The 27816-nt window shown below is 43.9% G+C and overlaps 1 protein-coding gene across 17 annotated transcripts; it reads left to right on the forward strand.

The window, feature by feature from the left end:
- Positions 1–27795, forward strand: LOC119869238. 17 transcript variants are annotated; one of them, XR_005387025.1, is made up of 10 exons: positions 2041–2158; positions 6467–6584; positions 6685–6715; positions 7271–7330; positions 11745–11872; positions 12932–13085; positions 20263–20733; positions 22485–22711; positions 23233–24008; positions 27029–27482. XR_005387025.1 is itself a non-coding variant. In XM_038589222.1 (8 exons), exons 6-8 carry the CDS (start codon positions 13079–13081, stop codon positions 27217–27219), a joined length of 669 nt encoding a protein of 222 aa, XP_038445150.1. In that variant the 5' UTR covers positions 1–73; positions 6467–6584; positions 6685–6715; positions 7271–7330; positions 11745–11872; positions 12932–13078; the 3' UTR covers positions 27220–27795. The 17 variants fall into 17 exon arrangements, 11 of the variants coding, with proteins under 11 accessions (XP_038445150.1, XP_038445153.1, XP_038445148.1 ...); XR_005387024.1 differs by having other exon boundaries at positions 23233–23310; positions 27029–27477; XR_005387029.1 differs by lacking the exon at positions 22485–22711 and having other exon boundaries at positions 27029–27795.
- Positions 27796–27816: the final 21 nt, after the last annotated feature.

Here is a 27816-nt window from a genome sequence, read left to right on the forward strand (position 1 = left end):
CAGACGGGCCACAAAGCATGTCGCCCTGCGCCTGCTGAACCGCGAGCGCCCGAGGATGTCAGCGCTGAGGAAGGTGCGAGCCGCGGGGGCCGAGCTGCCGGGGCGACCGGTCGCGGGCTGCGCGGCGGCCTCGTCCCTCGCGGCGCCTGGGTGCCTCGCCGGCGGTGCTTCCCGGACCCTGCACTCCCGGGGCGTGGGGGCCGCGCGGGCTGTGCCGGAGACGGGCGGGCTGCAGGAGCTGCGGGGCCTGTGGAGGGGGCGGCGTCCGGCTCCCGCGGGGCAGCCGCGAGGGCCCAGGGGCCCAGGCGGAAGCGGCTCGTGTTTAGGGCAGCGCCAGTGGCGGACAGACGGTCCCTGGACAGCTCGAGAGCCTCCGTCCACGTCGCACGAGGCAGCTAGTGCCGGGTCTGTCCTCCGGATGCGGGGCACCGCCCCTGGGGGGACGCGCGCTACCTTCCTGTCGCCCTGGCACCGGCCGCGCAGGCGCGCTGGGACCGTGGGGCTGCGGGCGAGCTGCACTTGCTGCAGGCTACCGCCGCCTCCAGCGCCAGGGGACCCGCGCCACAGGTGGCATCCGGGGCGGGGCCTGCGCGCCGGCAGGGGCGGGGGAGCGGTGGGGCGGAAGGAACCCCGGACGCCATGCTCGGCGCTGCCTGGGCTCCCCGCGCTTGCCTGGCCCTTCCCCAGGTGCCTCCGCGCGCCGGCCGGCCCCCAGCGCGCCAGGCCTCCGGGGCGCCCAGTGCGCAGGCGCCGGCGGCGGGCTCCGAGCGTGTGCCGGGCTGGAGCGCGGTGGGGCGCGTGGCGGCGGCGGCGGCGGCGGCGGCGGGGGAGCGGTGGGGCGGAAGGACCCCCGGACGGCAGGGCGCGGTGCTGCCTGGGCTCCCCGGTGCGGGTGTGGCCCCTCCCCAGGTGCCTCCGCACTCAGGCCGGCCCCCAGCGTGCGGGGCCTCCGGGTCGAGGAGTGCGCAGGCGCCGGCGGGGGGCTCCCAGCGTGCACTGCGCTCGAGCGCGGTCCCCCGGACTGACGGCCAGCCCTGCGGATGGACGGGCCGTGTGCCCTGTCGCCCTGCGCCTGCTGAACTCCGAGCACCCGAGGATGTCTGCGCTGAGGAAGGTACGGGCCGCGGGCGGGGCGCGGGCAGGGACCCGGAGCTGCAGGGGTGACCGGTCGTGGGCTGCGCGCGGCGGCCTGGTGCCTCGCCGGCGGTGCTTCCCGGACCCTGCACTCCCGGGGCGTGGGTGCGGCGCGGACTGTTCCGGGCAGACGGGCGGGCTGGAGGAGCTGCGGGGCCTGAGGAGGGGGCGGCGTCCGGCTCCCGCGGGGCAGCGGCGAGGGCCCAGGGGCCCAGGCGGAAGTGGCTCGTGTTTAGGGCAGCGCGAGCGGCGGACAGACGGTCCCTGGACAGCTCGAGAGCCTCCGTCCACGTCGCCCGAGGCAGCAAGTGCCGGGTCTGTCCTCCGGATGCGGGGCACCGCCTCTGGGGGGACGCGCGCTACCTTCCTGTCGCCCTGGCACCGGCCGCGCAGGCGCGCTGGGACCGTGGGGCTGCGGGCGAGCTGCACTTGCTGCAGGCTACCGCCACCTTGAGCGCCAGGGGACCCGCGCCACAGTTGGCATCCGGGGCGGGGCCTGCGCGCCGGCAGGGGCGGGGGAGCGGTGGGGCGGAAGGATCCCCGGACGCCATGCTCGGCGCTGCCTGGGCTCCCCGCGCTTGCCTGGCCCTTCCCCAGGTGCCTCCGCGCGCCGGCCGGCCCCCAGCGCGCCAGGCCTCCGGGGCGCCCCGTGCGCAGGCGCCGGCGGCGGGCTCCGAGCGTGTGCCGGGCTGGAGCGCGGTGGGGCGCGTGGCGGCGGCGGCGGCGGCGGCGGCGGGGGAGCGGTGGGGCGTAAGGACCCCCGGACGACAGGGTGCGGTGCTGCCTGGGCTTCCCGGTGCGGGTGTGGCCCCTCCCCAGGTGCCTCCGCACTCAGGCCGGCCCCCAGCGTGCGGGGCCTCCGGGTCGAGGAGTGCGCAGGCGCCGGCGGGGGGCTCCCAGCGTGCACTGCGCTCGAGCGCGGTCCCCCGGGCTGACGGCCAGCCCTGCGGATGGACGGGCCGTGTGCCCTGTCGCCCTGCGCCTGCTGAACTCCGAGCACCCGAGGATGTCTGCGCTGAGGAAGGTGCGGGGCGCGGGCAGGGACCCCGAGCTGCAGGGGTGATCGGTCGTGGGCTGCGCGTGGCGGCCTGGTGCCTCGCTGGCGGTGCTTCCGGGACCCTGCACTCCCGCGGCGTGGGTGCGGTGTGGACTGTTCCGGGCAGACGGACGGGCTGGAGGAGCTGCGGGGCCTGAGGAGGGGACGGCGCCTGGGTCCCGCGGGGCAGCGGCGAGGGCCCAGGGGCCCAGGCGGAAGCGGCTTGTGTTTAGGGCAGCGCCAGCGGCGGACAGACGGTCCCTGGACAGCTCGAGAGCCTCCGGCCACGCCGCCCGAGGCAGCTAGTGTCCGGTCCGTCCTCCGACTGCGGGGCACCGCCCCTGGGGGGACGCGCGCTACCTTCGCTTTGCCCTGGCACCGGCTGCTCAGCGGCGCTGGGACCTTGTTGCGGCTAGCGAGCAGCACGCGCCCCAGGTGGCATTCGGGGCGGGGACTGCCCGCCGTCTGTGGTGTGGCGGAGGCGCGGCGCTTGCCTGGGCTCCCCGCGCTTGCCTGGCCCTTCCCAGGTGCCTCCGCGCGCCGGCTGGCCCCCAGCGCGCCAGGCCTCCGGGGCGCCCAGTGCGCAGGCGCCGGCGGGGGGCTCCGAGCGTGTGCGGGGCTGGAGCGCGGTGGGGACGCGTGGCGGTGGCGGCGGCGGCCCCGCGGATTGTCGGCTGGCGGTGCGGATGGACGGACGGGCCACAAAGCATGTCGCCCTTCGCCTGCTGAACTCAGAGCGCTCGAGGATGTCGGCGCTGAGGAAGGTGCGAGCCGCCGGGGCCGCGGGCGGGGCGCGGGCAGGGACCCCGAGCAGCAGGGGCCACGGTCGCGGGCTGCACGCGGCGGCCTCCTCCCTCGCCCGGGCTGGGTGCCTCGCTGGCGGGGCCTCCCGGACCACGCGCTGCCGGGGCGTGGGTGCGGCGCAGACTGCGATGGGCTGGTTTTCATGATCTCCTAGTACTTATCTGTTGCTTTTTAAAATTTTTTCCTTGTTGATGGTTTTGAAAAGCCATAGTTTAAATATCGGGGCCGTATAATTAAAAAGAAATCGATTATCTTCAGAAGTTGATTTTTTAGATGTGGTTTCTGTTTTATTTGTAAAAGGTTTTACTTATTGATTTGTGAGAGAGACAGAGAGAGGCAGAGACACAGGCAGAGGGAGAAGCAGGCTCCCCATAGGAAGCCCAATGTGGGGCTGGATCCTGGGCCAGAATCACGCCCTGAGCCAAAGTTAGACACTCAGCTTCTTAATCACCCAGATGTCCCTGTGTTTCCTATTTTAACTTAGATAATAAGGCATATGTCATCAATCTCAAAGTGATTTGCTATTTGGTTACTCCCCCAGACGCCTTTCAGGTTTCATCCAAAGATTAGAAATTATAGGGATCTTTCACTTTATGTGTTTTATGCGGACGCTTATTCCTCTGCTCCTCTTGGTGGTTCATTCGAGATCCAAACTTTTTGAAGTGGAGTAAAGGTATAGACAGAATTCTAGTAAGGGGCAGTTGCCACTTGAGGAAGTCTTAAGAAATCACTTTATTATTCTTTAAAACTCTTTTTTTTTAAGATTTTATTCATTCCTAAGAGAGCCACACAGAGACAGAGAGAGAGAGTTAGAGACACAGGCAGAGGGAGAAGCAGGCTCCATGCAGGGAGTCCATCAAGCCCTGGCCCAAAGGCAGTGCTAAACTGCTGAGCCACCCGGGCTGCCCAATTTTTAAAATGTTTTTATCAGGGACGCCTGGGTGGCTCAGTGCTGAAGCGTCAGCCTTCAGCCCAGGGTGTGATCCTGGAGTCCCGGGATCGAGTCCCACTTTGGGCTGCCTGCATGGAGCCTGCTTCTCTTTCTGCCTATGTCTCTGCCTCTCTCTCTCTCTCTCTCTCTCTCTCTCTCTGTCCGTCTCATGAATAAATAAAATCTTTTAAAAATTCATCAAATGCCTCTTTTGTGCCAACCACAGGACTACGTGCCTTGTTCCCTTGCATTCTTATAACAATGTTAACCACCACTTCTCCTCTTGCTTTAACTGTACTTTGAGATAACTGTGGATTCATGTGTTGGAAGACATAATACAGATCCCGTGTACCCTTGACCCTGCTTCCTCCAGTGGTGACATCTCGCATAGTTATGGTAACCACGTGGGTACATCGTCACTGATGCAGTCCCTTAGGCTTTTTCAGATTTTACCTGTGTTATATGCACACACTTGTGTATCTGCATACGTATGTATATTTTTTCCTGTCCAGTTTACTATAGGTGTAGATTCCGTTTCTTTTGAACATATGATGGAAAGAAGGCTGAGGTAAGTTATGGGGGGTAAATGAAGTATAGACCTAGTTTGAATCTAGGTCTGTTTGACTCAGAGTTTTGATTTTTCAATAGCAGTAGTGATGGACACTCCTGGGTGGTGCAGTGGGTTTTGTGTCTGACTTTTGGTCTCAGCTCCAGCCATGATCAGGGTCATGATTTGGAGCTTCGTGTCAAGCTCCATGCTGAGCGTGGAGTCTGCTTAAGATTCTGTCTCCCTCTGCCCCTGTCCCCTGCCTCTCTGTAAAATAAATTAATCCTAAAAAAAATAATAGTCCTGATGAATAACAGGAATAACAACAATAGCTGAAGCTCACTAAGTTACATATGAAATAGACTATTTACCATATGCCGGGGCTGTTCTAATACATTACCTCAGTTATCGCCCCCCCCCAGAACTATACCTCATAAATTATGTTATAGTTGAACTAGTATTATTAATTAAACTAACCATATTTCCAAGGAACAAGGAATTCCTTTTGTTGCTCCTAAATCAATAATAAAATAGCGAAATTCTACCTCCTTTTTACCTAATTTTCAATTTGAACCTCTGACCTTAATCGCTGATCTTGGCAATTGTCATGTTTTTAAAGTTGTGTGTATCTGTGTACGTGTAAAGTGAGACCTGCATTATTATACATCGAATTATGTTGGGACACCTTACAAATAGTTTTATGAAATCATCAATAAGAGCTAGCTTAGGCATGATGCCAGGTTTTTAAGGGAATAAGTGTAAATCATCAAGAATACTTAAGAATGTAATAGGGAGACATTTTCTTCCCCCTAAAGTAGAATAGATCTTTTTGGCCACATGCAGTCCCAGGAATGTTTGAGTTTAACGTCTCATGTTACAGATCCAGCTTTCCAAGGCAAAGCGAATACATTTGGTGAATGATCACTGATTATCAGAATATGATAATACTTTAGGAAGATAATAGATAGACTAATCAGCAGGCCATACTTTATGATTCTTTGCTAGTTACATATCTTGTAAAGCTGTCCCTGTGATGAACAGCAGCACTTCAGAGCAGGAATAACAGCACGCTCCTGTGTCGTAGATCCCAGGAGGTTTCGGTGCTCTTGTAGACAGCAGACAGAAATAAAAGGAAGTTTCTCCTTTTTACCTCGTATAATCCCACTGGAAAGTGAAACGTGTGCTGAGAGTTGATACTGACTTCTTCTAGGTCACCTCCCTGAAGAGGCCCCGGGCAGGCACTGTCGTAACAGTTCTTGGACAGGAGTCTGATGGGCCCCAAAGGAGGTGGGAGGGTTTCTGCAACAGGCTACTGGTGGAACAGGGTGCTACTGTCTAGCCCCAGGAAGCTTCTAGTGAGGAGGGCCCCGAGGAACCTGCATCCTTTTCCTTAACTCTTTCAGAGGGTACGGCATACGCCCAGATTGGAGTTAAAGGTAAACTCAGTTCTGTGTAGCTTGTGGTTGTTGCTTTTTGAAAAATGAGCAGCTACAAGAAAGCAACACCACGTATGGCTTAATAGGCCTTAGCTTTTTGGAACTTGAATTTGGATGTAGATAACGCAAATGGTTTTGAAGCTATATATCATTAGGAACTCTTTGGAAACCACAAAACCTTTTTAATGGGCCACTCTATCAATTTTCTGCTCTTCTAAGGAGTTTTTCCTATTCATGACTCCTTTTGATCTTTGGCTAACACTGAGGCAAATGTAGTGACGATTTAGTTTTCTTCTTCCTCTGATAGCTTGTACACGTTTTCTGCCTCGGGTTGTGTCCACTTGGATGCCTGGAGAATGTTGACAAAGGAAAGGTTAGGCTAGCCTGTTGATGCTACATATTTGGGCTTTAAAAATCAAAAAGGTTCCTTGGCTTCCGCGGAGAAGCATTCTGCTTGATGGCCCAGATTACTGATCCAGTAAAAACGACATGTTCCAGCCATCCTTCACACACACCTTAAGTGAAATTAATGAGATCACTCTATGGTTACGCTTTGTGTTTTATTTTTCACTTTCTAGGTCTGTATGAGCTGTTGGCTGTTGTGCAGGCCGGCTGGGGCCACGTGTGGACAGCCAGGAAGACCTGACCTTCCTCTGGGATATGTTTGGTGAGAAAAGCCTGCATTCACCGGTAAAGGTAAAACCATGCTGATGTCAGATTCTCTTGGTGGGAAAACATATGGAAAAATATTTTGTCATCTCATGCTTTGTTCTGTCCTCCCCTATTCTCTATGCAGAAGTTACTCGTCGAGCACCATTTTCCTTTAGGTTAGTGATTTCTGAATTGTATTCATGAAACATTTCCTTAATGTGTGACCAAAAAGCTATTCCCTTTTTCATTTTCACTTTGATTTCGCTACTCTAGATTTTTGTTTATTATGTGTGAATCTGGATCTCAAAAGAAATTCTCTCAACATTTCTTCTTTGTCATATTTGCTCTAGATTATTTTTTTCATATTTGCCGTTTACTCAATTTAAGAAGTTTCCGTTTATTCTGTGTAAAATGACTTTTTAAATGACTAGCCATTGGACTTTGTCAAGTGCTTTTTATTTATTTATTGTAATGATCATATGATTTGTTTCCTGTCAGTCTCAACATAGGAAAGTTCATTGGTTTTTGACATTTTTTTTTTTTTTACTGATTTTTGACTGTTCAACTGGCTATCATTGGACTATTATTTGAGATAACCTAATTTGTTCATGATTTGTTCTCCTTTACATATAATCTGCTGGAGTTAGTTGACTCCTAGTTTATTTAGAACTTTAATGTCTCCTTTTATGAGACTTCAGCCCATAATTTTGCTTTCTTATCTCTCTCATCAGATCTTCACAATATCCTGGGTAGCCTTATGTTGTGAGGTGGAAGTCTCTACTCTTCTGTGGGTAAGTTTATGAAAGACTGAAGTTCGTTTGTCCTTTAGCAGAACTGACTTGTTGGGTTCCTTGGGCCTGGATGTTTTCTTTTTGATAAGGATATTGGTAACTATTTTAAAGATGACAAGAACGTTTAGGCTTTCTATTTCTTCTTGATTAGTTTTAATGATTCATATTTTTCTAAGATTTGGTCCATTTCAACTACATTGTCAAATTTCTGAAAAGGTTGCTTATAATATTTCACATGTGCAGTTTCTATGCTAATTGTTTTTCTTCTTGGTCCTGATATTGGTACTTATTGCCCTTTCTTCTCTTTCCTCAATATTGCCAGAGTTTTGGCATTAGTCTTTTTAGATATAAACCTTTGGCCTTATTAATTTTCCTCATTGTATATTAGTTTTTATTTCATTGACTTTTTTAAAAAAATTCTTTTTCTTGTTATGAACGTTTGTTCATAAATTTTCAACCTTCTTCTTTTCCTAACGTTAGCATTTAAGGCCATTTCTCCCAAGGTACTGGTTTTCTTAACTTAGAATCATTTTGTAGTTGCTTACTTAGACTTTTCTTGAATTTACAAATAAGGATTTTTTTAATCTATCTTGTTCCTGATTTCTACCTTAATTGCTTTGAGGTCAGAAAACCTAATTTGCATTATTTCAGTCCTTTGAAATGTGTTTACACTTTACGGCCAGCTACATATTCAATATCTGTAATGTATCCTGTCTGTGTCTAAAAAGAAGGTATATTCTGCAGTCATTAAGTATAGTTTTCTGTATGTGTCTGTAGATCAAGTTTGTAAACCTATTCAAATATTCTGTGTTTTCACTGATTTTTGTTCGTTTATTCTCTGTTACCAAGAGAAGTATGGTAAAAAAGTTTCCCATTATGACCATGGTTTTCTTCTTGCAGTTCTGTTCAGTTTTTTTTTTGTGTTTTTTTTTTTAATTTAATTCATTTATCGGACACTGAAGAAGCAGGAGGAGTGACAGGCAGAGAGAGAGAGAGAGGGAGAAGCAGGCTCCCCCCTGGAGCAAGGACCCTGATGTGGGCCTTGATTCCAGGACCCTGGAATCTTGTCAGGAGTTGAAGGCAGGTGCTTAACCGGCTGAGCCACCCAGGCTCCCTCTGTTCATTTTTTGTTGTATATATTTAAATTTGTTATTAAATATAAATTTGTTATTTTGCTGGTGAATTACTACACTTTATACTTTTTAATAGAGTTTATTTTATTTTATTTTTTTTTAAATTATCTAATTTTATTTTATTTATTTTTTTTTTTAATTTTTTTTTTTTTTTTTTTTTTATTTATGATAGTCACAGAGAGAGAGAGAGAGGCAGAGACACAGACAGAGGGAGAAGCAGGCCCCATGCACCGGGAGCCTGATGTGGGATTCGATCCCGGGTCTCCAGGATCGCGCCCTGGGCCAAAGGCAGGCGCCAAACCGCTGCGCCACCCAGGGATCCCAATAGAGTTTATTTTAAAGTAGATATGTTTTTGTTGCCATTTGCAGGATATCTTTTCCTATCCTTTTATTGTCAACTATTCGATATTCCTGCTTTATTACAGCTTTTGTGAATTACAGTTGGAGCTTTCTGAGGTAACAAGTCAGAAGTCTTTACTTTCAGCTAGAATATCTTCACTACAGTTCATTATGACGTATGATCTTTATAATTTAAAATCTGACGTATTTTGTGTTTTCTTGTCCTGATTTTTCTTTGTTTCTTTTGGATTGGTTAGGGTTTTCCCTGCATACAGTTGAGAAGTTAAAACATTCTCTTTCTTTTATTTGAGTGGCTACCTTAGAAATTATGACATGAATCCTTTATTATAAAATCCTATCTTAATCTGTCTATTGTCATCTGGAAAAGATCCAGAAATCTTAGCGCACTTTTGCCCCATATACTTTCCTGCCAACTTCAGTGCTATTGTGTCCTGTATTTTAATTCTCTCTAGAAAACAAACAGAAAAACAAAAACCCCTCACAACCTTGAAGACATCCTTATTTTGCTTTACATCAACGTCATTATTCATTTAGTATAACCACCATTTTGTTTGTTCTAGTCCCAATCTTACAGCTCAGCCTTGTCATCCAGGCTGATTTTTCACCTGTTTAATGTAAAAAAGCTCTAGAATCTCCTGTATTGAGGGTTTGTGGCTATCAAACTATGTCTTTCAGTGAATCAGTACATGTTTTTATTTCCTTCCATTTTTTTTTTCGTTTTATTAAATTATAATCGATATATGACACACTAGTTTCAGGCGTGCAACATAAAATTTGGCATTTGTATATCTTGCACAATGAACACCATAGTAAGTCTAGTTAACATCTCTCTGCATGCACAGTCACGCCATTTGTTTTCTTGTGCTAAGAACTTTTCAGACGTATTTTCTGAAAACAACTTTCAAATTTGCAATACGTTATTATTGACTATAGTCACCATGCTGTGCGTGAATTCATTTTGTAAGAGGATGATGGGACTCTTGATCCCCTTTATCCGTTTTTACCCACACAGCCTCACCCCCTTCCCTTTTGGCAACCACCCATGTATTCTCTGTATTTCTGACTTTATTTGTTGTTTAGTTTCAGGTATAAGTTAAATCATACCATATCTGTCTTTCTCTTTCTGACTTTTTTCACTTAGCATAATACCCTTCAGATTCATGCCAGTTGCAAATGGCTAATTTATTTTATGGCTGAATAGTATTCCTTTTTTTTTTTTTTTTTTTTTTTTTGCTGAATAGTATTCGTGTGTGTGTGTGTGTGTGTGTGTGTGTAAATCTTTTCCCATTCATCCCTCAAAGGAAGGACACTTTGGTTATTTCCATATCTTGGCTATTGTAAATAATGCTGCAGTGAACATAGAGGTACATGTATCCTTTTGAATCTTCAGATAAATACCCAAAAGTGGAATTGCAGGATCATGTGGGAGTTGTATTTTTAAGTTTTTGACTGTTCTCCAGATTATTTTCTGTGGTGGCCGCACCAATTTACAACCTCACCAACGGTGCACTAGGGTCCCCCTTTGCCCACAGCCTCATCAGTACTTATTTTTTCTTGTCTTTCTGATATTGGCCTTTCTCAGAGGTGTGAAGCGATATCTCACTGTGATTTTGATTTGCATTACTCTGATGATTTGTGATGTTGAGCATCTTCCCGTGTGCCTGTTGGTGATCTGTATGTCGTCTTTGGGAAAACGTCTATTCAGATCCTCTGTCCATTTTTTTAATATTGAATTGTTTGTTTCTTGTTGATATTGAGCTATATGAATTTCTGTATATATTTTGGCTGTTAACCCCTTATTGGATAGAATTGGCAGTTCTTCCTTCTATTCGGTAGATTGCCTTTTTTGTTGTTGATGATTTCCTTTGCTGTGCAGAAGCTTTTTAGTTTTATGTTATCTCAATTTTTTTTTGTTTTGTTTTGTTTTGTTTTGTTTTTTGATGCCACTGCCTTTGGAATCATAAGATCCAAAAAGGAAAAAAAAAAATCTCCAAGAGCAATGTCAGAGAGCTTACGACCCATGTTTTCTTCTAGGAGTTTAATGATTTCAGGATTTTCATTCCAGTCTTTAATCCATTTTGAGTTAATTTCTTTGTATGGTGTGAGATGATGGCCCAGTTTCAGTCTTTTATATGTAGGTGTCTAGGTTTCCCAGCACCATTTATTGAAGAGATTGTCTTTCTCCATTGTATATTCTTGCCTCTTTTCTTGTAAAGTAATTGGCCTTATATGGCTGGGTTTATTTCGGGGCTCTCTTTTCTGTCCCACGAATCTGTGTGTGTGTTTTTATGCCAATACCATACATTTTGATTACTTTAGTTGTTAGATACTACAGCTTGAATTCAAGGAGTGTAATGTCTCAGACTTGTCCTTTCTCAAGATTTGCTTTGGCTGCTTGGGATCTTTTGTGGTTCTATACAAATCTTACGATTGTTGTATTTCTGTGAAAAATGCCACTAGAATTTCAATAGAGATTGCCTTGACTCTGTAGATTGCTCTGGTCAGTATGGACATTTTTGCAATATTCTTCATGAGCATGGAATATCTTTCCACTTATTAGTGTCATTGTCTCTCCTCAGTGTCCTATAGTTTTCAGAGTATAGATCATTCACCTCCTTGGTTAAATTTATTCTTGGGTATTTTTTCATGCAATTTTAAATGGGATTTGTTTTCTTAGTCTCTCTTCCTGATAGTTTGTTGTTGGTGTACACAAGTGTGACAGAATTGTGTATATCAGTTTTGTACCTGCAACTTTACTGAATTTATTTAGAAATAAGGTTAGAACTAATGTTCTAACAGTCTTTTTTTTCCCACAGAGTCGTTAGGGTTTTCTGTGTATAAAATTGTATCATCTACAAATAGTGATGGTTTTACTTCTTCCTTTACAATTTGGTTCCAATTTCTTTCTTTTTCCTTCCTAGCTGCTGTGGCCAAGACTTTGAATACTGTGTTAGCATCCTCGCCTTGTTCCTGATGTTAAGCAGGAAGCTTTTCCCTGTTGAGCATGATGCTAGCTGTGCACTGGTTATACGTGGCCTTACATTTTGAGGTACATTTGGTCTATACCCACTTTGTTGAGTTTTTCTGGGGTTTCCTCATGTTGCCTGACTTTGTATGTATGTATGTCTTTGTGTTAGGTGAAACAGCTATCTCTTCTAGTCCTGAAGGTGTGGCTGTGTGTGTGGGTGAACATTTTTGTTTATAGTAGCCTTGCTTCAGTGTTTGGTTGTCTCTCATACTGTTTCCCCAATTATTCTAGACCTGTGGGGCTCACAAACACAATCCACCCTGGCCCCAGAGTCTCATATTCAGTAGGCATCCCCTGTGTGGGTTGCATGTACCTGCTGGCTTGGAGGCCTCTGGCAGTGGGAGTGTAACTAGAGGTCAGGGCACTGGCCTCCTGCTTCTGGCAGGGCCGTGGCAGCAGTATGGAGGGGGAAGGAGGTACTAGAAGGTTATGGGAATGCAAAAATAGCTCCTGCCAGCATTGGCAGTAGCAAGGTAGAGAAAGCGTAAATATGGCACCCTCCGGTATCTTTTGTCTTTGGAGGGAATCTGAGTGGGCTTTTGCCCTTCTGGTAGATGCTTTAAGATTAGCAAATGGAACCCCTTCACATCTGGTCTAGGCTCCTTTCAAACTGGTGCTTTTGTACTGGGTCCTGAGGCAAATGAGTCTGATTGTGAGCCCTGTAAAAGCAGAGCCTGCACTCAGTACAGCCCTAGGAGTCTCCTGGACGGAAGCTCCACTGGTTTCCAAAGCCAGGTGCTTTGGGGGCTGTCTGTCTGGTGCATCTCCCATGGGTCATGGTGCCTGATGTGTAGTACAGATTCCCTCCCTCAGGGAGGGGTTCTGTATTTGTGCAACCCCTCCTCCATAGGTCGTTGCATGGGGGGAGGTGAGGTTTTCGGCAAAAATACAACTACATCTGTCTCTCCTCCCTGTCTGTTTAATTCTTCGTTGTGGAGTAGCTGTCCTGCTCAGAGATAATTGTTTTATATGTAGCTGTAGATATATTGTGTCTGTTGAGGGAAAGGATTTCAGAAGTTTTTATGTGACTATTTTGAATGATCTCCCTGTTTGCCTGTGTTCTTTTTTTTTTTTTTTTAGATTTTATTTATTTAGTCGTGAGAGAGGCAGACACACAGGCAGAGGGAGAAGCAGGCTCCAAGCAGGGAGCCCAACAAGGGACTTGATCCCAGGACCTCGACCCAGGCCACCTGCGTCTTCTTGAATGGCATTTTTAGTAAGCAAAGAATGCTAGGTAGGCTCTTGTTATCTATCTGTGTATCTATCTATCTATCTATCTATCTATCATCTATCTATTTATATTTCAGTATAGTGAAAGATGATGAAATGATTATTCCTAAAATTTCTAGTTAGAGGTCAGCTGTCAGGATCTCTGATTTGAAGTAATCTTTCAAAGCATGTTTTTTTCCTCTGGCTCTTTTAAAGACTTCAATACATACATAACTTTTTTTCTTTTAAATAAGTTCTGTTTACTTCTTTTAAAAATGTTCGGCCCAAGTGTGGCAGGATACAAAATCAATGCCCAGAATTCAGTGGCATTTCTGTACACTAACAATGAGACTGAAGAAAGAGAAATTACGGAGTCAATCCCTTTTACAATTGCACCCAAAAGCATAAGATGCCTAGGAATAAACCTAACCAAATAGGTAAAGGATGTATACCCTAAAAACTACAGAACACTTCTGAAAGAAAGTGAGGAAGACACAAAGTGATGGAAAAATACTCCATGCTCAAGGATTGGAAGAATTAATATTGTGAAAATGTCAGTGATCACCCAAGGCAATTTACACGTTTATTTTTATTTATTTTTTAATTTTTATTTACTTATGATAGTCACACAGAGAGAGAGAGAGAGGCAAAGACACAGGCAGAGGGAGAAGCAGGCTCCATGCACCGGGAGCCCGATCCCGGGTCTCCAGGATCACGCCCTGGGCCAAAGGCAGGTGCTAAACCGCTGCGCCACCCAGGGATCCCAATTTACACGTTTAATACAATCCCTATCAAAATGCCATGGACTTCTTCAGAGAGTTGGAACAAATTATTATAAGATTTGTGTGGGGGATCCCTGGGTGGCGCAGCGGTTTGGCGCCTATCTTTGGCCCAGGGCGCGATCCTGGAGACCCGGGATCGAATCCCACATCGGGCTCCCGAGGCATGGAGCCTGCTCCTCCCTCTGCCTGTGTCTCCGCCTCTCTCTCTCTCTCTCTCTATCATAAATAATAAATAAAAAAATTAAAAAAAAAAAAAAAGATTTGTGTGGAATCTGAAAAAACCCCAAATAGCCAGGGGAATCTTAAAAAAGAAAACCATAGCCATGGGCATCACAATGCCAGATTTCAGGTTGTACTACAAAGCCGTGGTCATCAAGACAGTGTGGTACTGGCACAAAAACAGACACATAGATCAATGGAACAGAAATGAGAATCCAGAAGTGGACCCTCAACTTTATGGTCAACTAATATTTGACAAAGGAGGAAAGACTATCCACTGGAAAAAAGACAGTCTCTTCAGTAAATGGTGCTGGAAAATTGGACATCCACATGCAGAAGAATGAAACTAGACCACTCTCTTGCACCATATACAAAGATAAAATGATGAAAGATCTAAATGTGAAACAAGAATCCATCAAAATCCTAGAGGAAAACATAGGCAACTCCCTTTTCGAACTTGGCCACAGTAACTTCTTGCAAGATACATCCATGAAGGCAAGAGAAACAAAAGCAAAAATGAACTATGGGGACTTCATCAAGGTAAGAAGCTTTTGCACAGCAAAAGATACAGTCAACAAAACTAAAAGACAACTACAGAATGGGAGAAGATATTGGCAAATGACTTCTCAGTTAAAGGCCTAGTATCCAAGATCTGTAAAGAACTTCTTAAACTCAACAGCAAAGAAACAAACAATCCAATCAAGATACGGGCAAAAGACATGAACAGAAATCTCACAGAGGAAGACACAGACATGGCCAAGAAGCACATGAGAAAATGCTCCGCATCACTGGCCATCAGAGAAATACAAATCAAAACCACAATGAGATACCACCTCACACCAGTGAGAATGGGGAAGATTAACAAGGCAGGAAACCACAAAAGTTGGAGAGGATGCGGAGAAAAGGGAACCCTCTTGCACTGTTGGTAGGAATGTGCAATGGTGCAGCCACCCTGGAAAACTGTGTGGAGGTTCCTCAAAGAGTTAAAAATAGACCTGCCCTAGGACCCAGCAATTGCACTGCTAGGGATTTATCCCAAAGATACAAATGCAATGAAATGCCAGGACACTTGCACCTTGATGTTTCTAGCAGCGGTGTCCACAATAGCTAAACTGTGGAAGGAGCCTCGGTGTCCATCGAAAGATGAATGGGTAAAGACGATGTGGTTTATGTATACAATGGAATATTACTCAGCCATTAGAAATGACCAATACCCATCATTTGTTTCGACGTGGATGGACCTGGAGGGTATTATGCGGAGTGAAGTAAGTCAGTCGGAGAAGGACAAACATTTTATGGTCTCATTCATTTGGGGAATATAAAAAATAATGAAAGGGATTAAAGGGGAAAGAAAAAATGAGTGGGAAATATCAGAAAGGGAGACAGAACATGACAGACTCCTAACTCTGGGAAACGAACTAGGGGTAGTTGAAGGGGAGGTGGGTGGCAGGTGGGGGTAACTGGGTGGCGGGCACTGATGGGGGCACTTACTTGATGGGATGAGCACTGAGTGTTATTCTGTATGGTGGCAAATTGAGCACCAATAAAAAATAAATTTATTAAAAAAAAAAGAAAAAAAATGTTTGGCCAACATTCAAATTGTTTATACCATAGGCTCATCTTAAGAAACCTGGTTAACCTTTATTTCCAACATCAAAAGCATGAAGTTCCATTCTTAAAGCAGTAGATTCGAAAGAAGAAAGGTTTTGACTATATCACTGCAATATTGCCACTTGCAGAAGCCCTTTGAAGTAACTAGAATGGACTTTATTGGCCTTGCCAATGTCCTACAAATGTTTTGTTTTCATATTTCATTTAAAACATGAATTATTTTTCCCTTTTGATATTGAGTGTATTTCATCATGGAAAATCAGCATCTTCAACTTGCTCTTTTTTCTTCAAATGGCTTCCAAAATGAGGTATACTCTGGAGTTTTGAATGGATCATGTTTTTATTTTTACAGTTCTCTTCCATAGCAAATCAAGCTCATTAGGTATGTGGCTGACCGCAAGCTGTTCTGTGTGAACAGAAAGCAGCGTGTGATTTGGCATTTGGATACAACTTTTGTTGGGGGGAGATCAGTACATAGAGCTTCATTCTTAAATTAAACCAGGACACTTGTTCTTGTCCTTGTTACTGCTCCTCAAGTATTTATGAATGAAGCAAAAAGTCGTCTTCATGTAATAATGGGTTTTCATTTTTATTTAATTTTTATTTAATTTTTAAGATTTTATTTATTCATGAGAGACACACAGAGCGAGAGAGAGGCAGAGACACAGGCAGAGGGTGAAGCAGACTCCAAGCAGGGAGCCAGATGTCGGACTCGATCCCCGGTCCCCAGGATCAGGCCCTGGACTGAAGCTGGCGCTAAACTGCAGAGCCACCCGGGCTGCCCTGGATTTTTCATTTTTAAACAGGAAAATCACTTAGTGGCATTTTTCACAGTAGCTCTTAGAGGTGGGCTTTCACTTCTGTTCTATTAATAGTTTTCTTGTAAGGTAAATATCTGCTAGCATACTTACTACATGTTAGCCAATGACTCTGCTACATTGCGTGCTCTTGCTATTACAAAAAGCCCAACCGTCATTTCTCCTTTTGTTGAGTTTTTCAAATGAATGGCTTTATTTATTACAGTGGGTAATAGCAGTAGACTTTCCTGCAGTGACTGTACTGTACTGTATGTATTCAATAAATACTGTTAATTGGTGACAGAAATTTATACACAAAAGAAGCAGGTGAATCAGACTAGACCAGATCTAGAGGGAGATACAGAAGCAAATTCTCTATTTGTTACCCTGTCGTCTGTTAGATTTAATATATTATTCTGAGTGAAGTAAGTCAGTCGGAGAGGGACAAACATCATATGGTCTCATTCATTCGGGGAATATAAAAACTAGTGAAAGGGATTCAAGGGGACAGGAAAGAAAATGAGTGGGAAATATCAGTGAGGGTGACAGCACATAAGAGACACCTAACTCTGGGAAACGAACAAGGGGTGGTGGAAGGGGAGGTCGGCCGGGGTTGGGGTGACAGGGTGACTGGCACTGAGGGGGGCACTTGACGGGATGAGCATCGGGTGTTGTAGTATATGTTGGCCAATCGAACCCCAATAACAAATATACAAAAAATAAGGGAAAAAGAATTAAAAATAGATAAAAATAAACTTCATTTAAAAAGGTTTAATATATCATCTTATTGTGATTATTATCTTAGTCTTTACAGAAATGCCATGTAAACAAGTTGCTGAATATGTTGTGTCTCATGGCATTGTACAGAACTTTGTATGTGCAACAGTCCTCTCATACAGGAATTCTGCCAATAATTTTCATTCATTATGTAGTTTTTGTCTTTCATTTTGAGACTCATTGTATAATCTTAATGGCAGTGGTGTGATTTCTCTTTTAGCTGTAAGGAGTACAATGTTTCATAATGTACATGTAGTTGGCTTTTATTTTTCAGTTTTTCTTTAAGGTAAGATACATGTATAAAATTTGCCATTTTTACCATGTTAACGTACAATGTAATGGCATTAGGTATATTCAGAATGTCGTGCAAACGTCACCACTCTCTATTTCCAAAACCTTCTCATCACTCTACACAGAAACTCTGTGGCTGTTAAGCGCTACCTTCCCTTGTTGCCCACCCCCAGCTCCCGGCAACCACCATTCTACGCTTTGTCTCTATATTTTAACTGTTTTACATAGTTCACATAAGTGGAACTATACAGTACTTGCCCTTTTGTAACTATACCACTCCATGCAATGCTTTCAAGGTTTGTCCATGTTGTAGCATGTATCAGAATCTCCTTCTCTTTCATGGTTGAATAACATTGCACTATGTGTATACACTGCATGTTGTTTGTCCATTTGTCTGTTGATGGACACTTGCATGTGTCCACCTTTTGGCTATTGTGAATGGTGCTGCAATGGACATTGCTGTACAACTATCTGTTTTGAGTCCCGATTGCGGTTCTTTTGGGTAGACACTTAGCGGCTGAAATGCCTGCTTATGTAGTAATTCTGTTTAGGCTTGTGAGAAGGAACCATCAAAGTGTTTTCCGTGGAGTCTGCACCATTTTACATTCCTACCAGCATTATATGAGGGTTCCAATTTCTCCATATCCTCATCACTACCTGTTACACTGAGTAATTTTTGATTACAGCCATTCTCGTGGGCATGAAGTGGTAGTTCATTGTGGTTTTGATTTGCATTTCCCTAGTGACTAATGATGTTGAGCATGTTTTCAGGTAGTCTTTGGCGATCTGATTGCCTTTTTGTTGTTGAGTTTGGCATTTTTTATATATTTTAGATATTAAACCCTTATCATATTTTCGCCTTGCAAATATTTTTTCCCCTTGTGTAGGCTATCATTTCACTTGTCTGATAGTATCCTTTGTACAAAAGTTCTAATTTCTATAAAGATCAGTGTCCATTTTATTTTGTGCTGCTTATGCTCTTGGTAGCATATCTAAGAATCTCTTTGCAAACCCAAGGTTATGAGGATTTACCCCTTGATTTAAAATTTGAGCTAACTTTTTGTGTATGGTGTGAGATAGGGATCTAAGAATCTACATTCTTGTGCATGTAGGAATCCAGTTGTCCTGTATAGTCTATTTTGTTTTCATCTCTATTTTTAGTGGCTATCAGTTTTTATCCTAGAAAGCGTTAGTTTGTGCTTTCTCTGGAAACAGTTTATTGGCAAAAGGTCGATGTCCTTAATTTAAAAATTATTGGAGAAATTTGGTGGCTTCATGACACTGTATAACAGAATTTCTTAAATGACAAAGCCCTGGAGGTGGGGGAAATTAGCTCTCAGGATAAAGAAAACCTAATTCTTATTATTGTACTTTGTATTCTGACACTGTTTGGGTGGCTTATTATTTTTTTTGGTTGTTTTTGTGAAATAAATGCATTTTCAGTTCCACTTCTGGCATAGCTAGATTCACTCTCAGTGAAGGTCGGAACCCTGTTAGCTTTCTCTGTTGATGTTGTTATTCTGTGGTCCATTTATCTAGTAATAATACATAGTAGGAAAAGGCCAGTTACAATTAATCTGCATTAAACAGGTACGAAAAGAGCAAGAAAATGGTGGGGGAAGTGAACAGAACTTTATGTAGGAACAGGAAATATAAAATGTGACCACATTTGAAATGTAATTAAGAATATTGTAGGTTACAGTTGTAACTGCTAATTCTTAGCATGGATGCATTGTATCCTGCTGAATTTTCCTTTGTTGGCATAATATTGCTGCCAACATTTTATAATAGCACTTTGACTTTTCCAGTTAAAAGGGCAGTTTAACAAAAATATTTGAAGACTTTAGTTTCTCCAGTAGTATTTGGTTTTTGTTCATTTTTAAAGTTCGGTATTCAGATTGTTCCCTTTCAAAGTGGGGAGTTTTGTCAGATATGTTACATTTTTCTCAGTTGCTGACTAGCAGACCTCTTTCAGAGGCTTGTTTACCACCAGCATCACTTCGTCGTCATTTTCATCAGCCCTGTGAAGTCCTGTATTTTTGCAGTCATGTTAATGGCATCCAAGGTAAAAACCAATGACAGCATAGAGGGCATGTATTAGGTGGGAAGAAATGTTTAAATGAGGGCTGGTATGAACATTGTCAGTTTATTGGTGAATATCATAATGTCTATATTCCTGTAACCTTGGATTGTTTGGGGATTAGATCCTAAATATTCAGAAGATAGGAACCTCTATGTTTATATTAGTATTTTCTTTATTTTCCCAACCTTTGTTAGAGAGAGAGAGAGAGGAGAGGGGTAGAAGGAGGAGAGAGAATCTCAAGCAGATTCCACACTGAGTCCAGAGCCCAACATGGGGCTCAATCTCATGACCCAAAGACCATGACCTGAGCCAAGATCAAGAGTTGGATGCTTAATCAAGTCAGCCACCCAGACACCTCTGTATTGCTATATTCAATGACTAGGCTTTTATGAACTAATTTGAAGTCTTTTACCTATCTTAGTTAATTGAATATATGACTTGAGATAATTATAGTTGTATAGTAGAAATTTTCCAAACACAATGGTGATAAGCAATGCTGCGAAGGTTAATAGCAAAGCTCTGACAAGCTTAGCCTGTGCAGCACTGGCACAGCCTTATGAAAACAATTATGCAAAAATAATAATCCTGTTGCAACTTCAAATCCAGGTGCATAAAAATGTTAATTGATTTTTTTTCTTTCAGTAGTGCTAAGTTGCCAGTGGAAACTGCCCATGGGCCACATGAGAGACCACGGATCCTGTAATGCTGGGAGGCATAAAGCTGGCACAGAAGTGCTGCAGAGAGGCTGTCACCAGTTAGAGGGAAGGAGCCAGAGAAGCAAGAGGTGTGGCAACAGCCAAGGGTCTTCAAAGGTAGATGGACTGTGCACTCCCTTCCTGAATGGGAGACCAGCAGAGAGACCTTGGGGGCACGCCCTGCCCAGCCCTGCCCAGCCTCGCCCAGGCTCCAGCCGGAGGCTCCGCCCCAGGCCATGGCCTTCCACTTACTCACGTGACCATGCCACAGGCATGCAGAGAGGCAGGCTGAGCTCTGCCAGGCCAGCAGGGTCCGTGCCAGGCCTGGTGGACTTCGAGGACAAGGAGCAGGTGAAGGCCTTTCTGGAGAACGTGGTGGAGTGCAAGTACCAGTGCTACTGTGAGAAGGACCCGAATGGTGAGTGCTGGCAGAGCAGCCTGCGAACACAAGGAGATGCATGGGGATGGTTGGGGGCTGCAGGGGCCACGAGCCACCTCTGAAGGAGATCCAGAAGGGGTCTCTGGTCTAGGTAAGTTGGTGGGGCCAGGTGCTTGAGGACCCCTAATCCTCTGCCATCTGCCCCATCCCCCAACTGAGTCAGATTCATTTAATTTTTTAAGGCCAGTAAAAAATGAGTAATTTTGTAGGAAAACGGTGTTTACTGTAACTGACAAAGGAAGAGATAGAAAACCTAAATGGAGAAATTTCCATACACCACCCACAAGAAATAAAGTTGGGGGATGAAGCTGCCCTCCATAATGTATCTGATCCTCCTGGTTTCCCATGGGAATGCCATCAAACACTTAAAGAAAAGATTACTTTAGTGGCATTGAGATTTGAGAGCATAGAAAAAGATTGAAACTTTCCACAGTGTAAAAAAAAAAAGCGAAAGCAGTGTAACACTGATATTATGACCCCATAAAGACAAGACCAGGAGAAAAAAAGCCAACTTCAGTTGCGAGAACTAATGAGGAAAGTCTCAGTAAGATATCATCAATGGATTCCACGGCACATTAAGTGACCAAAATATCTAGCCAAGTGAGGCCCCTTTTGGGAAAGCCACGATGAGATGGCTAGTATTTGGAAATTTATAAATAAATTCTGTAAATAGAATTCCCATATTACCTGGTCACACCCGGAAAACACTATTGGTACATATGGTAGAAAATATTTTGTGAGATTGAACATTAATTACTTGAAGTAATTTTTACTTTCATACCAACTTCATATTTAAAATTATGTCCTGGAGTAAAACACATATCATCATAGGGTTACCAGCATTTGGAAATTCTGGGAGAGCATTTAAAAACTCCTGATACAATACAACGTCCCAGGGTTGGCAGGGTAGGGGTCCGCACTCAACTCACTTGGGTGAAGATGGAAAGATGATGATGTGGAAAGAGGGGCTCCTTGTTTATAAAAGACCCTCAGAAGAAGGAAATGAAGTGGAGAAGAATGTCTTTATTTGGGGCATATAATGTTTAAGTTGTAATTATGGTACAGAATCAATACAAATTCATCTGGAAAAATTAAGAATTGTCGGAAAGAAAAAAGACAGGGAGGGGTGAAGAGAAGCCATTCCTAATCCCGTAGTCATTAGAAACAGCCAGTATTATTTGTCACATATCTGCGAGCCTCTCTCTATCCTGTTCGTCCAGCCATGATTGAGGTCCGTGGAAAAGGCAGACAAGATGTTAATCTGAGAGGCAGGCATGTGGAGTGACGACAAGCTCTGACACTGAGCCAGGTGGCCTGAGTTTTAAGTCCCAACTCATTTGTTTCTATGTGTGGAACCATCGCCAGTTATTATTTAAAGAGTAGATGGCCTGATACCTCTGAGTGTATTACTTGATACCTATTAAAAACTGGAAATTCTGCGGTGCAACTGTTTTATATATATAGTGCGGGGGGTAATTTCTTCAACTGTAAGTAAGAAGAGGCTCAAGTAAGTTTTCAAGTATAACATTTTAAAGGCACCTGTGTAAGAGCTGAAGTAGATAAAACGTAAAAGCCAACAGTTCTGCATTTGTTAAAGCAGATTTTTTAAGGAACTCCATGTGTCTTCTAGTGCACTAAAAATACATTCTCACCTTTGTTGTTTCTTGGGTAATGTTGGGAAAGAAAGGACCCAATTATTCCCTGATAGTATAATTTTACTTGTTTTACAGGACAGAAAGTTATCTAAGCTCAATAGTTCTGAGAAATGTCTTCATCTAGGAGCATTCCCTCTGTTTCTTAGAAGTTTGAATTTGGGAGAAAGGTTGACAATCTGGGGGAAAAAAAAGACGAAGCGAAAGGAACAGCATGCTCAGGAGGGCACACACCACGCCAGTTCCCTTGCTTCTAATGGTTATCACGTACCAACCCAAGTGGCTGCCGCCTTATTAATCATCATGTATGTTTTTAGTAGAGATATGAACTACAACTGATACTTAAAGTACTGAAGCAATATGTTTTAGAAGTTACATATTTTAGAAAACTATCATAATTATTCAAGGGAAAAAGGTTTAGCTTTTATGTGGGCTCTATTTGATAATGATTTTTACCCCCATTTGACATCTCATGTAACAATGTACGGTGATAGTAACTAAATTTACTGTGGTAACCATTTTGCAATATATATATACAGCAAATCATTATGTTGTACATATAAAAAGTATTACAGTGGTACATGTCAATGATGTCGCAATTAGAAAAACTTTGATTTAAACATAGAACATTGACATGAGAATCTTAAAGAAGAATCAGACTGGACCATAGAAATAAGCCCACTTATTTATTATCTACAGATTTATAGAAACGTTTAATTTTTTTTTGAGGTTTAGTGGATCTGTTTCTATTCGCAGTGCTGAAAACCCTTCAACTATCTCACTGTTTGCTAGCAGGTGAACTTGTATACTCTTGTTTTTCTTCTAGATTCATGAAAAGCTCTACTACTATGAGAAGTAGAACCCTGTGCCCATCCTCCACAGCACAGCAGTCTTGGCTGATGATGTAAGTGTGCCTTTCGGAGCTCCCTGCCACCCGGCTCCCTTGGGCCCGGTCCTGAGCAGAGCTCTTCCTGGCGCAGACACAAGTGTGAGATCCTGGGAGTGAAAACCAGAAGCCGCTGCAAATGTTTCCAAAAGTCCTGTCACCGAGGACCTTATGCGGATACTGTGCTGATTTGCATTCACTCTCCTGCTCAAAAAATTGTGCGTGGGGATGTCCTCTGTTCTACCTGGGTGGCTACAGTAGCAGAAGTCTGAGGCTAGAACTCTCTGGGCAGAGAGAAACTGTCAGCTACTAGTGTTCTGAGAAAGGCACAGGCAGGAGGAATGCTTTGGAGAAATAAAGACAAATCAGCTAGGTCTGTTGCTGACAGTGCTAAAAACTGACAGATACGCTAGTGTCGGAACGAGGCCTGATGAAATACATAAAAAGACAGGATTGTTTTCAAAATGAAGTATAAAGCATCATAATGATTTATGGATATTAGACCTTTCCACATTACCTTCATAACCAAAGAATAAGTGACAGAAGCAGTTAGCATTGATGGAGTAATTTCCTGTAGCTATCATTTTATTTTCAATCTTGGAATGAATTACCTTGCTGTTCCTTGCCGTTCACTTTCAAACTCAGATGAATTGAAAGCACACCTGGATAAACTGTAAAGGACACTGAGGCAGAGGAGAAATAGGTCTCCTGTGAAGGTTGGTTTTTGTGATCTCCTTGAGCTTATCTGTTGCTTTCTAAATGTTTTCCTTGTTTATGATTTAAAAAGGAATGTAGTTCAGCTTAAATATCGGGGCCATATAATTTTTAAAAAATCATCTTCAGAAGTTGATTTTCTTATATGTGTTTTCTATTTTATTTTATTTGTAAAAGATTTTACTTATTGATTTGTGAGAGACACAGAGACACAGGCAGAGGGAGAAGCAGGCTCCCCATAAAAAGCCCAATGTGGGGCTGGATCCTGGGCCAGAATCATGCCCTGAGCCAAAGTTAGACACTCAGCTTCTCAATCACCCAGGTGTCCCTGTGTTTCCTATTTTAATTTAGATAATAAGGCATATGTCATCAATCTCGAAGTGATTTGCTATTTGGTTAGTCCCCCAGACTCCTTTCAGGTTTTATCCACAGATTAGAAATTATAGGGATCTTTCACTTTATGTGTTTTATGCGGATGCTTATTCATCTGCTCCTCTTGGTTCTTCATTAGAGAACCAAACTTTTTGAAGTGAAGTTGAGTAAAGGTATAGACAGAATTCTAGTAAGGGGCAGTTGCCACTTGAGGAAGTCTTAAGAAATCACTTTATTTTTTTTAACTCTTTTTTTTAAGATTTTATTTATTCATAAGAGACACAGAGAGAGACAAAGAGACAGAGAGAAAGTCAGAGACACAGGCAGAGGGAGAAGCAGGCAGGGAGCCCACAGTGGGACTTGATCCTGTCGGATCAAGCCTTGGCCCAAAGGCAGTGCTAAACTGCTGAGCCACTCAGGCTGCCCAATTTTTAAAACCTTTTTATCAGGGACGCCTGGGTGGCTCAGTGCTTAAGCATCAGCCTTCAGCCCAGGGTGTGATCCTGGAGTCCCGGGATCGAGTAGCACTTTGGGCTCGCTGCATGGAGCCTGTTTCTCTTTCTGCCTATGTCTCTGCCTCTGTCTGTCTCTCTGTCTCATGAATAAATAAAATCTTTAAAAAATCCATCAAATGCCTCTTTTGTGCCAACCACGGGACTATGTGCCTTGTTCTTTTGCATTCTTATAACAGTCATATTAACCACCACTTGTCTTGCTTTAACTGTACTTTGAGATAACTGTGGATTCATGTGTGGAAATACATAATACAGATCCCGTGTACACTTGACCCTGCTTCCTCATCTCGCATAGTTATGGTAACCATGTGGGTACATCGCCACTAACGTAGTCCCTTAGGCTTTTTCAGATTTTACATACCTTGTGTATGTGCATACGTTTGTGTATTTTTTCCTGTCCAGTTTACTACATGTGTAGATTACCGTTTCTTTTGAACATATGATGGAAAGAAGGCTGAGGTAAGTTATGGGAGGTAAATGAAGTATAGACCTGGTTTGACTCTAGGTCTGTTTGACTCAGAGTTTTGATTTTTCAATAGCAGTAGCGATGGACACTCCTGGTTGGTGCAGTGGGTTGAGTGTCTGACTCTTGGTCTCAGCTCCAGCCACGATCAGGGTCATGATTTGGAGCTTCGTGTCAAGCTCCATGCTGAGCGTGGAGTCTGCTTAAGATTCTGTCTCTCTCTGCCCCTGTCCCCTGCCTCTCTGTAAAATAAATTAATCTTTAAAAAATAATAATCATGATGAATAACTAATAATAGCAACAATAGCTGAAGCTCACTGAGTTACATATGAAACAGACTATTTGGGACACCTTACAAATATTTTTATGAAATCATCAATAAGTGCTAGGTTAGGCATGATGCCAGGTTTTTAAGGGAATAAGTGTAAATCATCAAGAATACTTAGAATGTAATAGGGAGACATTTTCTTCCCCCTAAAGTAGAATAGATCTTTATGGCCACATGCAATCCCAGGAATGTTTGAGTTTAATGTCTCAAGTTACAGATCCAACTTTCCAAGGGAAAATGAATACATTTGGTGAATGATCACTGATTATCAGAATATGATAATACTTTAGGAAGATAATAGACTAATCAGCAGGCCATAATTTACGATTCTTTTAGTTACATATCTTGTAAAGCTGTCCCTGTGATGAACAGCAGCACTTCTTCAGAGCAGGAATTAAAACATGCTCCTGTGTCATAGATCCCAGGAGGTTTCGGTGCTCTTGTAGACAGCAGACAGAAATAAAAGGAAGTTTCTCCTTTTTTACCTTGTATAATCCCACTGGAAAGTGAAACGTGTGCTGAGAGTTGATACTTCTAGGTCACCTCCCTGAAGAGGCCCCGGGCAGGCACTGTTGTAACAGTTCTTGGACAGGACTGACGGCCCCCAAAGGAGGTGGGAGGGTTTCTGCAACAGGCTACTGGTGGAACAGGGCACTACTGTCTAGCCCCAAGAAGCTTCTAGCGAGGAGGGCCCCGAGGAACCTGCATCCTTTTCCTTAACTCTTTCAGAGGTTACGGCATATGCTCAGATTGGAGTTAAAGGTAAACTCAGTTCTGTGTAGCTTGTGGTTGTTGCTTTTGAAAAATGAGCAGCTACAAGAAAGCAACACCAAGTATGGTTTAGTAGGCCTTAGCTTTTTGGAACTTGAATTTGGATGTAGATAACCCAAATGGTTTTGAAGCTATATATCATTAGGAACTCTTTGGAAACCACAAAACCTTTTTAATGGGCCACTCTATCAATTTTCTGCTCTTCTAAGGAAGTTATTCCTATTCATGACTCCTTTTGATCTTTGGCTAACACTGAGACAATAGTAGTGACAATTTAGTTTTCTTCTTCCTCTGAAAGCTTGTACACGTTTTCTGCCTCGGGTTGTGTCCACTTGGATGCCTGGAGAATGTTGACAAACGAAAGGTTAGGCTAGCCTGTTGATGCTGCATATTTGATTGGGCTGTAAAAGTCAAAAAGGTTCCTTGGCTTCCGCGGAGAAGCGTTCTGCTTGATGGCCCAGATTACTGATCCAGTAAAAACGACATGTTCCAGCCATCCTTCACACACACCTTAAGTGAAATTAATGAGATCACTCTATGATTACGCTTTGTGTTTTATTTTTCACTTTCTAGGTCTGTATGAGCTGTTGGCTGTTCTGCCAGTCCAGCTGGGGCCACGTGTGGACAGCCAGGAAGACCTGACCTTCCTCTGGGATATGTTTGGTGAGAAAAGCCTGCATTCACTGGTAAAGGTAAAAACCATGCTGATGTCAGATTCTCTTGGTGGGAAAACATGGAAAAACATTTTGAGTGCTGTCTCATAAACCAGAGATCAAATTGTTGCCTTCTGCAAGGCAGAACAAATCAGCCTTGTTCCGTGATGAGCATGGAAGTTGTTAAAGATTTTACCAAAAATACCTAGATGATTTCCCTTAATGGTGGTGATCTGGCTGTGTGCACTAATGAAGCCAACGTATGCCTGCCCTTGTTTAGAAGAAGAATATGAAATAATAGCAGGAAGGTATAGGCTCCTTATGGACAACATTCATGAGCTGGAATTTAGCTTGAGTAATGAATGGTCACAACAAAAATTAGAAGGAATATATTTTCTGAGGTTAAGGATGGCAGCAGTTCATAGCCACATTAATTTAAAATAATTACCTTTCCACACCAATCTTAAGATAATTCGTTCCAACTCTCTGAAGAAAGTCCATGGTATTTTGATAGGGATTGCATTAAATGTGTAAATTGCCCTGGGTAACATTGACATTTTCACTATATTAATTCTTCCAATCCATGACCATGGAGTATTTTTCCATCTCTTTATGTCTTCCTCAATTTCTTTCAGAAGTGTTCCCTAGTTTTTAGGTTGGTTCGTTTATTCCTAGGTATCTTAGGCTTTTGGGTGCAATTGTAAATGG

This window comes from Canis lupus, unplaced genomic scaffold (genome assembly GCF_011100685.1).
Source record: "Canis lupus familiaris isolate Mischka breed German Shepherd unplaced genomic scaffold, alternate assembly UU_Cfam_GSD_1.0 chrUn_S1754H1950, whole genome shotgun sequence".
In the NCBI taxonomy this organism is placed as follows: domain Eukaryota; kingdom Metazoa; phylum Chordata; class Mammalia; order Carnivora; family Canidae; genus Canis; species Canis lupus.

What these genes read in the sequence shown, in the direction of transcription:
- LOC119869238 (XM_038589222.1), top strand. An exon ending in CTGTGAGAAGGACCCGAATG is followed by an intron (nt 20,734 to 27,028) that starts GTGAGTGCTGGC and finishes TTCACTTTCTAG; the next exon opens with GTCTGTATGAGCTGTTGGCT.